This window comes from Centruroides sculpturatus, unplaced genomic scaffold (genome assembly GCF_000671375.1).
Source record: "Centruroides sculpturatus isolate CEXI.00-Female unplaced genomic scaffold, Cexi_2.0 scaffold134, whole genome shotgun sequence".
Classification (NCBI taxonomy): domain Eukaryota; kingdom Metazoa; phylum Arthropoda; class Arachnida; order Scorpiones; family Buthidae; genus Centruroides; species Centruroides sculpturatus.
Genome location: NW_019384368.1, coordinates 975,032 through 991,606, shown reverse-complemented (window position 1 = coordinate 991,606; position 16,575 = coordinate 975,032). Strand labels below are relative to the sequence as shown.

The 16,575-nt window shown below is 30.4% G+C and overlaps 1 protein-coding gene across 2 annotated transcripts; it reads right to left on the bottom strand.

The window, feature by feature from the left end:
* Nucleotides 1-1,633: 1,633 nt before the first annotated feature.
* LOC111613297 (uncharacterized protein PFB0145c-like) lies at nt 1,634-15,099 on the bottom strand. Of its 2 annotated transcripts, none has more exons than XM_023354648.1 (8): nt 15,020-15,099; nt 12,370-12,603; nt 9,323-9,393; nt 7,069-7,182; nt 6,932-6,964; nt 4,314-4,389; nt 4,131-4,245; nt 1,634-2,586 (listed from the first exon to the last, which is right to left on the bottom strand). In XM_023354648.1, coding segments are annotated over exons 1-8 (837 nt in total). In that variant the 5' UTR covers nt 15,021-15,099; the 3' UTR covers nt 1,634-2,393. The 2 variants fall into 2 exon arrangements, with proteins under 2 accessions (XP_023210416.1, XP_023210424.1); XM_023354656.1 differs by having other exon boundaries at nt 12,382-12,603.
* Nucleotides 15,100-16,575: the final 1,476 nt, after the last annotated feature.

Here is a 16,575-nt window from a genome sequence, read left to right as displayed (position 1 = left end):
TTTTATTTTGTACGAACAAAATAAATATATTGAAAAATATAAAAACAATAAAAAATTATACTTCAGATGTTAATTTAATATCAAAAACGTAAAATATTTGAGTAGCCCAAGACATAGCCAAATATTGAAGCGCCACAGCACTAGCGAAAATTTAAATTTGCCGACTGGAATTCTTTCGGATAATTGACGTTTCGGATGATTGACTTTCGGATAACTGATGCTCTACTGAATATATAACACAACTGTAATACAATGATAAGTATTTATGTATCTAAACTTATCTAAACATAGAAGAGATACAGACATCTATAAATTTTTCAGCTCCATTATAATATTATGGTAACTCCATTGTTAAGCAACACATACTTGTATTATTATATTTATCTCAGTTTTTACACTTGACCTCCATTACTTTAATTATAAACTTGAATTAGCTGTTACAAGTTATAGTGTATAATTTAAATTTTTTCACATTGCATAAATGGATTTCAACTTATGGTAGAGTTAAAACATAATTTATCTATTAGAATATCAATAATGTTTCCTTTACTTAATAATTTTAATTAACAATTTTGTACTTCGGGCTCCTCTATTGAGTCTTGTTTGTAATGTTACTGTATACATTAATGATATTTGATTGAGTCATATGAAAAAACAAACACTGTTTGAAAATAATTACTTCACAAATTTTGTTGAATGCTTACATATAGCATTAATATATAATGATGATGATGATCATAATATTTATCTTAAATTTATCTTTATCTCATCTTTAAATATTAATTAAATATTACAATTATATTTTAACTTTGTTCCAATATGCCTATTCTGTCTGTATACAAACTTTTAGCAGTGTTTTAGAGAAACAATTGAAAATAATTATATTATTTCTCATTTTGTATCGCTTATCATCATCTAATTCTTAGCTAAAAAAATTCAATATCTGAATGATAAAACAATGTTTATTTTATTTATATAACCATAAGTTATTGATAACTTTATATATAAACAGGTACTTAAGACAGCATTTGTTTTGGTTGACAAAACTTTTAGCACATAGAAAGACACGACATTATAATACTACGACTCTTCCAGGATCAAAAACCCACCAATCCGTATTGGCAGTTTTTGATTATTTTCTCGGGAATGATTATTTTTAATTCAGATTAACATTTGGCACATGATAACAAGGAAGAGATCAATACTTTCAGTTCAATAAATATCACAACAAATATGAAAAATATTAAGTAACAATAATAATAGATTATAACTTTATAATGACTATTAAAATATTCTATCTGATTTGACTTATGAGCCAACTCAAGTTTCTTTAAATGATAAAATGATATCTTGGGTCATTTCATCATTTAAACATCAGTTAACATTACATTTTACACAATGTATTAATATTATACAGGGTGTTCCCCTTGAATGTCCCTAGTTTTGTGGATTAATTTTGGAAAAAGAAGTGCGAGTATAATACCATAGACAATGGTAATAAAAACATTAAATCGCATTACTACATTAAACAGTACATTTCCACACATGCTCTTGACATATATCCAATCGGCACTTAATTTTTGCCCGCATCTGAGGTAGTATGTCAGGAGTCATGCCATTACAGGCATTTGTAATCTTTGTATGTGGTGCTCTCATGTCTAGCACTTTTGTAGCATACACAAGATCCTTGACATGCCCATAAAGAAAAAACTTCAAAGATGATGTCATGTGATCGGGTGGACCAAGAAATAAGGCCCCATAATCTAGACTAAGCAGCAGCAACCCATTCAAGTATATGCATGTGAAATTTGGAGTATTGACCCATTCTCTAACACATTTTATTCACATATATGAACAAATGGATTTTACAAAACAGTTTAAACTAGGGAAATTGAGGGAGACACACTGTATATATAACATATACTGTATATAACTATAGGGAATCAGACTGATGCATTATTATATTTATCCTTAGAAGTAATGTCTGAAATATTTCAGAAATACTGATAATCAGTCACTTCAATTAGTAAGCTATACAAACTTAAATTATGTAAGGATATTCATTGGAGATGCATCATTTTTTACCTTAGTTTCCATTAAAAATTATAATTGTTGTATGTTATAATTAAGTTAGATGGTTTTTAAAATATCTGATTAGTACAACTTTGAGATAAAAATACTTCAATATATTAAAATATCAATTTACACGCATGTACAGTTATTAAGTAAAAATATATTACAAATAGAATTTGTACTGTTTGTAAAGATAAACATCTTTTGCTTTTTTTTAGAGTAAATATTTAATAAAAACTAAATATACTTATTAAAATTTTTGTCCGAAAGGCTAAAACTAATTTTTATAAAAATTATTATTATTTTTTTTTTTCAATTATTTATTTACCTTTAAGGTTATTAGTTACAACTGGCCTAATTTTTTCAAGCTTAATATTAGAAATATTCTGAGGTCTATTCCTGACAGTGTCGCGTGTTGATTTCACCTCACCTTCATTTTTGGTTTGTAATCTGTTTAGTAAATTTCTTCCCGGCGCTTTTGCCAGTTGAAGACGCAAGCTCTTTATTTCTTGGCTAAAAAAAAAAATCAAATTACTGTTTTAAAAATTCATTATTGCTTGAAGTCAATTAAATTTTACAATAATTGTATTTGAAAACATTTGAATATTGCATTGATATAATTCAATTTACAACAGAAAACAAAAGATTTTGGATTAAAGGTGAGCATATATATAATTAATTTCTGGATTCTACCAAATGTAGACAAATGCATAAAACTGAACCAATGAAAAAAAAAGCAATCCATGAGAGAGAGAAGTTAAACAGCAGTTAAAATTTTAAATAATAAGAAAATGCTACTCAGACAATAAGAAAATACAACTTCAAATTTCTAATATTGTTAGTTTTTTTCTGTAAACAATTTCATAAAGTTCTTTAATTTTTCTAAAATTTACAGGTTATTTCATTTGATCTGTTAATGGAATCAGAATCCAATTTATTAGTGAAATTCTATTTGATGGTCTGAATAGTTATAGCTAACAAAATACACTTACTTCTAATGGAAAATCTAAAGCAGCGATTCCCAAAGTGGGCACTACGGCTCCCTCGAGAGCAGTAGAAGACCCAAGGAGGTGCTAAAGGTTAAGAAGCAGTTGGTGGTGTTGGAAGAGAAGGGGAACAAAAATTCATTTAAAACAAAGAAAAGTAACAATATATTAGAAATGTATGCACCAAATGGGGCAAGAGTTTGAGAAGTTTGAGAAACACAGATCTAAAGAATAACAAGTTCAAACAGCATCCAACAGTTTTAAACATTTAAACTATGTTGGTGTTGATTTAAGTGCACATTCTTGCTTAAAAATATTATTTTTAACCTATTTAATAAACGTTTTGATTTAATATAATAAAACATTTTATTAAAATCAACTTATACCATATGTTTATATTAACTGCAATTTGTATCAGCAAAACAGTTCTTGATCATACAGTTAAATAGAATCAATCTATTAATTAAGAATCTCTGTACGTCATGCAATCATTGCCATAACAAGACTAGGGCAAATGGGACATTAATCTGGATGTAGCAATTCTAAAGGCACAGAATGTTTGAGAATGAAAATTGATTTCATATTCTAAACTTTATATATTTAAGGTCATTAAAATAGTGTTTATTATTGGGTACATTCCATTATGCATCAAACAGCATATCTGTGAACTGCAACATATTAAAATGCATTCAGATATTCATCAATGCAGAAACCAATGCACATGATACTTATCAGGATGTGGATACAGCAAGCTTTGATGAAACAATATGACTGTTTTCACAATTATATTAACACCATTCTTACTACTCGTCTGTAGTAATCTAAAGTTTTTTGACAAAATAAGTCTGCAAGTGCCAATATAGTGCCATTTACTTCTGCCATTTTACTAGGTTGCTAGATGTTCTGGTAAAAGCTTATTAAACCATTCTGGTGCATCAGTTGTGGCTGAAACTGATGCATATTGGAATGTACCCGTTGTTTTGGAGATACGCAATACTAGTTTGTCCCAAGTGCATAAAACCTTAGTTATGGAGTTTTGCAAAAAATTTAAATTTATAAGAAAATTCTTACTCTTTTTCTTTCAGTTGATTCATAAGTTTTTTATTTCCTTCTTGTAATTTGTTTATTATATCTTTCAATCTCAAAATTTCTGAATTTAAAGTTTTCTCTTTCCAATTTGTTTTCCCTGATAAAAAAGTTAAACTTTTAACTTTTAAAAATTCTTATGATAATAAATAATAGTTTATTACTTACCATTAATTTGAGATGGTTTAACTTCATTTTCATTCTGTTTATTTTTCAGAGAGAATCTAAAATTTGTAGAAATTTTCTGAAACAATTTATATATACAATTAACCGATAATATTGTTTGGTAAATTAACCTGGCAGTGATCATATACAAATAATAATAACTAATCATTTGGGTCATATTGCTTTAAGAAATTACTGTTTGTTCTTTTTAATTTCCAATCAAATATTTTTAATTTGTTTAACAGGCCAGAAATCTTCTATCCTTAATTCCTAAATATCCTTTCCATGATATTTTTCATGTAAGAAGAAAAATAATTAATTATACCAATAAAATCACTGCATCACATCACTTATTTTTCAAATTGTTTCTATAATAATAGATGCACTAATATGGACTAATACAGGATGTCTGAACAGTTACTGTGCAGTGAGAAATTTGTAGAGACATTGTGTGACAGCATTGCATGTGAGAACTTTAACTCATACATTCCGCATTTCCACTCATACTTTGCAGTAGATGGCATAACTGCTCATTCATGGACATTCTGCTTTTTGGACTACAGTTTTTGTGGAAGACTGCTTTGCAGATTACATAATCTGCCACAGAATCCAGACCACTAGTTCTCCATACATCGCTCCCCAGATTTTGGCAAGTGAGATCCAAGTTTATAGCAATTGCCATACGAGAAACTGCAATATCATAAGTAAAACTTCATTTTTATTAAAACATTGCTGAAATTTTTCTGCAATATTTTAATAAATGTGTTTAACTGCACGGTAACTTTTTGGACATCCCATATTAATTATTTATTGTAAAACAATTTGAAAAAATCATTTAAAATTAATAAATAGCAAACTGCTTTTTTTCAGATTGCAAGAAAAACATTTTAAATTTAAAACATTTCAAGCAATAAAAATAATTTATTTGGATTCAATTAACGAGAGTGATCACTGCTGGGTTAACTAGCATGTAATCTGTTATTATGTAAAAAAATATTTAATAATTTTTAAATAAAGTTCTCAAAGCTATTATGATGCTTTTCTGTCTCAAAATTCTTTGAAAGTGTTTCAGAATATGATGCATATTTAAATTAAAAAAGGAAACACTGTTATATATACAGTAAAACTCCAGTTATCTGAATTAATTGGGACTTTGGTCATTCAGATATACAGTATATCTGGATAATTGAATTTTTGCTTAAAATAGTCACTTTTTGTATCAAAACACTCCATTATGTGCAGTACAGTTTTCGAAATTGAAAATAAATAATTTAATGATAAGTGAAATCAATGGAAAATAACAAATAATCAAGATAAGAAGTAGCAAATGATTTAATTATTAAAAAATACATAAACTTAATCAAATATAAACATCCAAACATGATAGTTATATAGTAAAACAATTGTTAAGGTGCGATCTCTTGCTAAATTTAATATAATTAAATTAATATGTGAGGATCCGAATTCGGACTTTTCGTGTGTTTATATCATTTCACATTGTAGCTATACTTTCATTCAATAACTGTCAACTTTTACACCTGGGAGCTAAACATCTGCTAAGTTCTCAGGCTTAATAACGACGCTTTCTCAGCACCTTTCGACCTAATATCTCCGTTTCAATAATCCAACATGAAAAACAGACAACAAAGTGGGGGAGTTGTCACCAGTTTTTCTATCGGACCACTCGAGTTTTCCCTGTGCCTCGCGTTTGGATATTTCCTCGCCTGTGGATATTTCTTCGCCTAATAACTGTGGAAATAAGAACTGTCTTCTGTCTTCTGAGTCCAGAACTGTCTTCTTTTGGGATTTCATACAAGGTAATTATCGACACGCGAACTTCTGTAAACTCTCTCTCTCAAATCGGGTCATATCTTAATATCTAATACTTATCAAATCAAGAAATGTATCTAACAGCAGCCCTAATGTATAGCCTATCGTTAACCATTAAACAGTTGTTACGTTAAAGCGTCTATGAGTAGGTCACTTCCAGTGCGCTGTCTCTCCTTCTATCTCGACTCTGATCGCTCACACACGCAACCGCTCGCATGAGAACACAACGGTTTCTGTGTCTAGCCGTGAAAACACAGTGGTGTCAGTCCTGACGAAACTTGTCATTGCGATATTCACTGATGCGATGTCGACCCTTCGATCACGTGGTGCCAAAGAATAGGGAGGCCCTTCGACATTGTCACAAATATTTTAATAATTAATTTAGAAGGTTCTGGAAGAAAAGAATCAGCTTGAAGCAGGTCTCAAACCCACAACTCCTGCAAACTGTGCAGTCACATTGCCAGTTACTATAGCAGGACCTTTGTCAATCCTCGCTTCCTGAACTTATTATCAATAATTTAGATATAACCATACTTAATTATATCAAAGTTCAGGTCCTGCTTTAGGCCAATTCTTTTTCAGAACCTTCTAAATTGATTATTAAAATATTAATTTGATTATAATTATTAAATTTAAAAAGAGATGGCACCTAATGCCTGCCTCTAGTGCCAAATTACATAGCATTTAATAAATAATAGTAGTAGTAATATAGTCCGATATAATTCGGTAATCATTTGGTTTTAACATAAATTTAATCTGTAAAATTTAAAATTTATTAATTTAAAACTCACATTTAGAGATTCTTTTTTCTTTTCCATCATATTCTACGAAAGAGTAAAAATTAGAATTATATAATTCCTTATTTTTTTTAGCGTAAATATTAATTATGTTAAATATTAACGATAGATAAATATTAAATTGTAATTACTTTTATTTCTGCATGTAACTTTTCTATCTCTCTCGTTTTCCTTCCATTTTCATCATCAACTTTGCGTAACCTACACCTTAATATATTGTTTTCTTCTTTTACCTTAGAAAGTTCCTAAAAATGTTCATATTAATTATAAAATTATTCATTTATTTTATGAATTATTATTATTAAAAAACTAAAAATTTTAATTATTTTTAAAAAATAATTTACCTTCTTAATGTTATTCAATTCAACATTTTCCGTTTTCATTCGAACAGTTCTCAATGGAAATGAAGTATGATCTATTATATAAATCAAAATTCTCTTTAAAATATAATCTAACAGTTAAGTAATTATAAGTAAAGCACATTTAATCAATTATAGACTAAATATAACAATATAAATTTATATAAATGTAAAATATCCATAGCTTGACGGATGAAGTGATGATCGTGACATTCTGGGGACCCAGATTCAATTTCAAGTCAAAACTTTTCATAAACAGATCGTTAGTAATTTCACTCACTGCCATGGGAAAAGTGTAGCATTACACAACTAAGGGGTATCAACTATCAACAATTATCTATTAAAAATCCACAAATGAAATATATTCCCATATGAAGACTGATTATTTATTATCCAAATATCATAAATCATCCAGGATTGGGTGGAAATGGACTGATAATCTAGAGTCATTGGATGCACCAACAAAAAAACAAATGGACCAAAGTTCACACAGTTCAATACGAACAAGTGTCTGTTATGAGTGCCTAGAGACAAGCAAAGGTGGACTATCCAATGGTATCGAGACGAACACATCAAACTGCCACCAAACATGAATGACTATCAAACACCCTAGAACATTTGATAATTATAAGATACTTAATATATGACTGTATTCTCTCTCTCTCTCTCTCTACAAGACAGTAACACAGCGACTAGTGTATACATAGGATTTACAATAAATAAACTTTCAGCAATGAATGAGTATAGTCTCACTCTGCCTGGATCCATGTGATGTGACACCTTTTACCAAGATGCATTGGAAAATAGTGAGGTCATGAACTGGCCACCATTTAAGCTGAAAGGTCACTTGACATCATCAAATGACAAATAAAATGTGGAAACCTCACAATGGAGATCCAAAAGGTCTCTCTTAGTGGCTCCACAGGATGGAAGGATTTAAAAAAAAAAGGTCAATGTAGAATATTGGTATTTTGACTGAAACTGTTATTAACATCAGAAACTTCATTTTTGCACATTTTCAACTGCATTTTTTCACTATAATTTTTTTTTTATAAAACTTTGAAATTATAATAAATTAACTATCAAGAAATGATTCCAAGTAAAAATTAATTCCAGATATACTAATTTACATTATTTCATTAATAAAAATTAGGCTAATTGCTAATTTTTATTACAACTAGAAGTATCATTACTCATTACGTTAAACTAGAGAAGTAACTGAGAATAAAGTTTGACTCAAAATGTGTGTAAATTAATCATGTTATCAATTATGCATTTAAACTTATATGAGTTTCAAGATGTTAAAACTTTTAAAGTCTATCTGAGAACAATAAACAGTGTGTCCAAAAAGTTATCATGCAATAAGAAATATGTAATGACATTAAACTTATTCATTTGGTATTGCACAAGAGATCCTTAAGTCATATGTCCCACATTTCTATTTTGAAGTAGTGGGGTTATCACCTGCTCACAGACATTCTGGACTAGTTTTTGGAAGACTTCTTTGACAACCACATAATCTCCTGTGAAATCCATCACACTTGGTCTCCAGATCTCATTCCTACGGATTTTGGGGGTCTCCGGAAGAGTTTCTGGCAATATTGTATACAAAACTTCAATATTCAGTTCAGTAAAGTTAAGAAATTCTCAATTAAACCAAAAATCAGCATTCCAATAATGTTAACGACTCTTTCCACTCTGTGGGTATTATGAAGGCCTTTTTTCCCCGATGCCCATTGTGGGTTAGGCCAGGCCCACAATGGAATGGCCAGATGGTGAGGAATGAGCCAAATATATTCAGGACCAATCACCCCAAAAAATTCCTGGGTAGCTGCTCAACTAGATTCAATCCCAGGTCCTCAGAATGGTAGACTGATATCTTAATGTCTTCAGTCATCCAGCTAAAAAACAATCATCATATAAAACACTATCTGAAAAAGATATTTATAACTAGACAACTTATTATTATTATTATTATTATTATTAAAAAACTAAAAATTTTAATTATTTTTAAAAAATAATTTACCTTCTTAATGTTATTCAATTCAACATTTTCCGTTTTCATTCGAACAGTTCTCAATGGAAATGAAGTATGATCTATTATATAAATCAAAATTCTCTTTAAAATATAATCTAACAGTTAAGTAATTATAAGTAAAGCACATTTAATCAATTATAGACTAAATATAACAATATAAATTTATATAAATGTAAAATATCCATAGCTTGACGGATGAAGTGATGATCGTGACATTCTGGGGACCCAGATTCAATTTCAAGTCAAAACTTTTCATAAACAGATCGTTAGTAATTTCACTCACTGCCATGGGAAAAGTGTAGCATTACACAACTAAGGGGTATCAACTATCAACAATTATCTATTAAAAATCCACAAATGAAATATATTCCCATATGAAGACTGATTATTTATTATCCAAATATCATAAATCATCCAGGATTGGGTGGAAATGGACTGATAATCTAGAGTCATTGGATGCACCAACAAAAAAACAAATGGACCAAAGTTCACACAGTTCAATACGAACAAGTGTCTGTTATGAGTGCCTAGAGACAAGCAAAGGTGGACTATCCAATGGTATCGAGACGAACACATCAAACTGCCACCAAACATGAATGACTATCAAACACCCTAGAACATTTGATAATTATAAGATACTTAATATATGACTGTATTCTCTCTCTCTCTCTCTCTACAAGACAGTAACACAGCGACTAGTGTATACATAGGATTTACAATAAATAAACTTTCAGCAATGAATGAGTATAGTCTCACTCTGCCTGGATCCATGTGATGTGACACCTTTTACCAAGATGCATTGGAAAATAGTGAGGTCATGAACTGGCCACCATTTAAGCTGAAAGGTCACTTGACATCATCAAATGACAAATAAAATGTGGAAACCTCACAATGGAGATCCAAAAGGTCTCTCTTAGTGGCTCCACAGGATGGAAGGATTTAAAAAAAAAAGGTCAATGTAGAATATTGGTATTTTGACTGAAACTGTTATTAACATCAGAAATTTCATTTTTGCACATTTTCAACTGCATTTTTTCACTATAATTTTTTTTTTATAAAACTTTGAAATTATAATAAATTAACTATCAAGAAATGATTCCAAGTAAAAATTAATTCCAGATATACTAATTTACATTATTTCATTAATAAAAATTAGGCTAATTGCTAATTTTTATTACAACTAGAAGTATCATTACTCATTACGTTAAACTAGAGAAGTAACTGAGAATAAAGTTTGACTCAAAATGTGTGTAAATTAATCATGTTATCAATTATGCATTTAAACTTATATGAGTTTCAAGATGTTAAAACTTTTAAAGTCTATCTGAGAACAATAAACAGTGTGTCCAAAAAGTTATCATGCAATAAGAAATATGTAATGACATTAAACTTATTCATTTGGTATTGCACAAGAGATCCTTAAGTCATATGTCCCACATTTCTATTTTGAAGTAGTGGGGTTATCACCTGCTCACAGACATTCTGGACTAGTTTTTGGAAGACTTCTTTGACAACCACATAATCTCCTGTGAAATCCATCACACTTGGTCTCCAGATCTCATTCCTACGGATTTTGGGGGTCTCCGGAAGAGTTTCTGGCAATATTGTATACAAAACTTCAATATTCAGTTCAGTAAAGTTAAGAAATTCTCAATTAAACCAAAAATCAGCATTCCAATAATGTTAACGACTCTTTCCACTCTGTGGGTATTATGAAGGCCTTTTTTCCCCGATGCCCATTGTGGGTTAGGCCAGGCCCACAATGGAATGGCCAGATGGTGAGGAATGAGCCAAATATATTCAGGACCAATCACCCCAAAAAATTCCTGGGTAGCTGCTCAACTAGATTCAATCCCAGGTCCTCAGAATGGTAGACTGATATCTTAATGTCTTCAGTCATCCAGCTAAAAAACAATCATCATATAAAACACTATCTGAAAAAGATATTTATAACTAGACAACTTATTATTATTATTATTATTATTATTAAAAGATATAATACATTGTTTGAATAATGACATAATTATTATTATTTTTTTATTTTTATAGTTTTCAATTAATAAAGTAACAAAATGAGTTCAACAGTGTTTCAATTGTATTCAATTATTATTGATTATAACATATTACTGATGCAACTTATGCATTGTTTCCAGCATTGACTAAAGATTTGTGTTCAGCATAAGTTGACTTTTACAGAGGAAAATTTTATGAAAATAATGAATGGAATAAGGCACAATAAAATCATCTTATGTTTATCTCTCAACCAGCTCTTAGATAGTATCTTCTCCTTGAACTTCTCCCTTTTCTATGCTTAAATCTTCCCCTTTCGTTTCTTTGAATCAATCTATCATCCTGCTTCCTCTGGATTTCCTCCTTTTTGATCTCTGTCTCCTACAAATTTCCTGCACTTCCTCAATGCTAGATATCTTTCATTTTTTTTTAAAATTCAATTCTTTCTATTGCTCAATGTTTAAACATTCTTCAACTCCATTCTTTACGGAAGCAAGAGAATATCTTGTAGAAGAGAGATCCTTGCTTCTTTGAGGCAAAACTAAAGTAAGGCATGGATAAAATCAGTATAATTATCATCTTGAATTTCATACAATTTAAATTCTCATTCATTAGAATTGGAGCTGTTGAGAGGAGAGATTTTTTTCCAGGCCCAGAGAAAACTTAAAAAGACAAAAGGATCCACTTTATCCTCATATTTCATACAAGCTCTCGATGGCTGTAATTGAAAGAAAGTGATTCAAAAAATAAAATTTACTTGAAGCCATCTCAAGATTTAATCTTTCAAACATTAGTAAATAATTTTTACAAAACATAAATAATAATAAGAATAGTAATATAAAACAAACTTATAAAAAAATCAGATGATTTTCTTTGTGAAGATTTATACATAAAGATACAAAATTGGATGAGTTTTCTATAATCACACACACAATAATACCTGTAATCCATTTATAAGAAACCAATTTATTACAAGAACAAACATTTTCAACTGCCTTTAACAGCCATCATCAGGTTATAGATACCTTTATACTTACTTGGCAGTGAATGAGTCACATTACTTCGATGATCTATTTTCATTGTTCCGTTTAAAATTACAGAAGGTGATTTAATATTTGAAACATAATTCTTTTTATTTGGCAGAGTTTTGATTGCTGGTAATGTTTGATAAGTCATATGAGAAATTTTTGGTGCTTGGACATGATCTGATTTCTTTGGCACATTTAACATTCCATGCCAACCTTGAGGTAATGATGCCACTGAAATATAAAAGAATATTCTTATTATTTAATATTCAACAAGAATATAATTTCGTGTAATGTTTTATTGAAGTTCATTAACGACAAATTATATTATCCTCTTTGAAACAATCCAGCTTCATCAAATAATAAATTGAAGTTACTCCTATAGAATGTACCGTACATGAGGACATATGAATTTACTCTCAATTCAAAATAACTAGCTAAATTTAAAATGGAAAATTTAATTTATAAGTAATCATAATTGCTTTAATGAAATACCTGGCATCTCTTGACTTTAAAAAAAACATTGTATTATGAGATCTGTTGAAAATCTATAATGGCTCAGAAAAAAATACTATTCAATTGAATACAGTATAACCTTACTAAACTGACAAGCTTGGGACCAAAAGATTATTGGATTACTAAAAAATCTGAATTGCCAAGATTCAGTATGGGAAATTACTTAGTCTACTTTTATTTTCTTCTCCATTAAGAACATAACTCATAAACATGGAAGGTGCCTCTCAGGAGAACTTTGTACAAGAAACTGGACTCTATTTAGGTGTTAGACATGTGAAGGAAATCTGGAAAACTCCATACAGCTAGCCCATTGGTTGGGCACAAATTTGTGACCAATAACTATCAGGTTGTAACATACATTTTGTCCAAAACAATTGACAATTTTATTGAATTTTTTTTTACAAAAAGTTTATTTTTCAATCATAAATGTACTGTCCCTTATTAGATATAACTTCATGCCATCTTTCTGGCAACTTTTTGACAGCATTGGAAAAATTCTCTTGGTTTAGAATCTTCCCAAGAATTGAAGTTCTTTCCATTAAGATAATTTTGTAAGTACTGAAATAAGTGTTAATCTGAAGTAACAAGACCCAGACAATATGGTGATATATCAATTTTTCCCAGACAACTTCCTCCAATTTTTTAGAGGTTATAAGAGCTGTGTCTGGATAAGCATTATCTTGATGGAATCAAACACATCATCTATTGACTATTGCTAGGCATTTTTCTCACACCACTTTCATCAAACAGTCCATTTACTGACAGTAAACTTCAGCTGTGATGGTTTCATTCCTTACCATCAGCTCAAAATGTATCACACAGAGATCCCACCAAACACCAAGCAACAACTTCATTGATGAAAAATAACTTTCAGCTGAGGTACTGATTTATCTCCATGACTGAGCCACTGATGATGATGTTTAATATATTGTATCCATTTTTCATCTCCAGTAATGATTTCATCTAAACAAAAAGGCCTTGGAGTTAATGAGAATACAATGAAATGCACACATTGACACAATGTTGAAGTTGTGCTGGTGAAAGATCAAGCAGCACCCATTTTCCCAACTTCAACACTTTTCCTGCTATTTCAAATGCTATTGAACTGTCATATTACTTATGTCCAGTTCTCATACTATTGTGAAGGGTTTATTTTCAGCGTTTTCAGCACATCAGACAGAATTTACGTTACAACCCGATATTATCATTTAGTGATTTTTTTCAACTTAGTCATTGATAGGCAACATGGATATCCATTCAAAAATGTAAAAAAGATTATATTTGTAAATCTAATCTATCAAGTAATTAGATTTCATATTGTTATATATCTATTATTATAAATTTGTGGTTTAACATAACTTGCATAATCCAAATAGTTTTTTGGATTTCTCAAAATTCTCAATAAAATAATGATAAAATCACTAGTATACTTGTTAAAGAAAATTCTCAGGCAAATTTAATTTCATACTTGTGCATTTTTTACTGGTACTTTTACTTGTACTTTTTTACATTTTTTACTTGTGCATTTTTTACTCACAATGATAACCTGTATGGTTATCATTGTGAGTCAATAAGAGAAATAAAGATTGGGAGAAAATATACCAGTCAATAGTGACATCTCTTAATACTTATTTCTCTTATTGCCTTCTGATGATTGCCCTTTTAAGATATATATAGGGTAGATTTAAGGGGGTGGGCAAGGTGCAGTTATGCTCCCTTCTGAGGGATTTTCTCGAGCAAAGCCTGCTACCTCAAATACTAAAAATTTTGTACGGCATACTGTTTCCTTCCTATACCTCCTCTAAAGATTTCTGGATCCACTATTGGTAATAGGCCAGAATTTTCTAAGTTTTTACTCTAAGAAAACTTAAAAATTAGCAATTTTAAATTTAAATAATTAGCACTGAATTAGCACATCAATTTCCATCCTATAATGTCCAAGTAATAAAACGTCCTTTCAAGTTCATGTGTCAGGTGCTACATTGTAAATCCATATAAACTGAAATTATGGTATAAAATTTTAAAAAATTCTATGAAATTCCATTTATTATTCATTAAAGAACTATGAATGAATTTACTATGATACAAAAATACAATTTTAAATTCCATTTATGAGAAAAATAGGTATATTTACTATATTATTTTTTCAATTGGAAATTGTACGCATTCATTCATGAGTTACCAGCACACGTTGGTTAATGTTTTGAAAATTTCTTGCCCCCTGGCGTTGGAAAATCAATTAAAAAACAAATTATAATAAATAAATCTTATTTTTTATTTTTTATAAATTAATGTTATAACTACACTTTTAATAAAAGTTTGTAAATTATAAAGAATAACTTAAATACGTTGCCTAATAAATTCGATTTAGAAAATCTTGACAAGCCAGCCAATGACATAACACAAGGTCTAAAACCTTGGACATAACCCGTTTCAAAATAACTTTAACGCAGCTAAATCAGATTTGCCTTGCACCGGATGGCCGAGCGGTCAAGGTGGCAGCCTACCGCTCTGGGGACCCGGGCTCGAATCCGAACGGATCAAAAATCCCCATATATTTTTCGGGGGGTAGTCCGTTCCGATATGTCGGCCCCCGTCTCTCACCATCCGGCAGCCCCATTGTGGGCCTAGCCTAAACCAAAATGGGTTTCAACAAAAACAAACCCAAAAACAAACCCTCTAAGTGCCCATTGTGGGCACTTAGAGGGTTTGTTTTTGGAACGCGTAGACATGGCGAAAAAAGTTGAAAACAAACATCAAATCAAAGTCGCCAAGTTNCTAAAACCTTGGACATAACCCGTTTCAAAATAACTTTAACGCAGCTAAATCAGATTTGCCTTGCACCGGATGGCCGAGCGGTCAAGGTGGCAGCCTACCGCTCTGGGGACCCGGGCTCGAATCCGAACGGATCAAAAATCCCCATGTATTTTTCGGGGGGGTAGTCCGTTCCGATATGTCGGCCCCCGTTTCTCACCACCCGGCAGCCCCATTGTGGGCCTAACCTAAACCAAAATGGGTTTCCAAAAACAAACCCTCTAAGTGCCCACAATGGGCACTTAGAGGGTTTGTTTTTGGAACGCGTAGACATGGCGAAAAAAGTTGAAAACAAACATCAAATCAAAGTCGCCAAGTTAGAATTTTTTACCATAGATTTATAAATTACTTCCGAGTCTAAGGAGAAATTTGGTAAATAAATTTTTTTTAAAAAAAATTTAGGATGATTATTTTTTCTATAAAAAATTTAGGATGATTATTTTTTCTATAGACAAATTTTTAAAATTACATTTAAAACTTAAAAATTGGCATTTCAGAATTTCTTAATTTTATCACTGCTGGCGTTGTCTTCACTTAAAATGCGGTAAACCAGCACTATAGACTAATTCAAGTGTTCGCTAGGTAATAAGTCTATAGTGCTAGGTGCTGGAATTAGTTTTGTTACATATGTTTTGCGATATGTTTATTAGTCAAAGATGAAGCGAAATTAGGTATTTTCAAAAATCTAATGGATATAAGAAAAGGTATAATCATTTCTGTCCAGTTTATATTTATTCTTCAAATATTGTCAATTGAAGACTCAGTTTTAAATATTACTAGAAATTTGAAATCTAAGACGATTTATGGAAGAAACGATACACTTTTAAGAAATTCGTAGGAGGAAAACGTTGCAGACAGACCTGAAATAAATGTTTC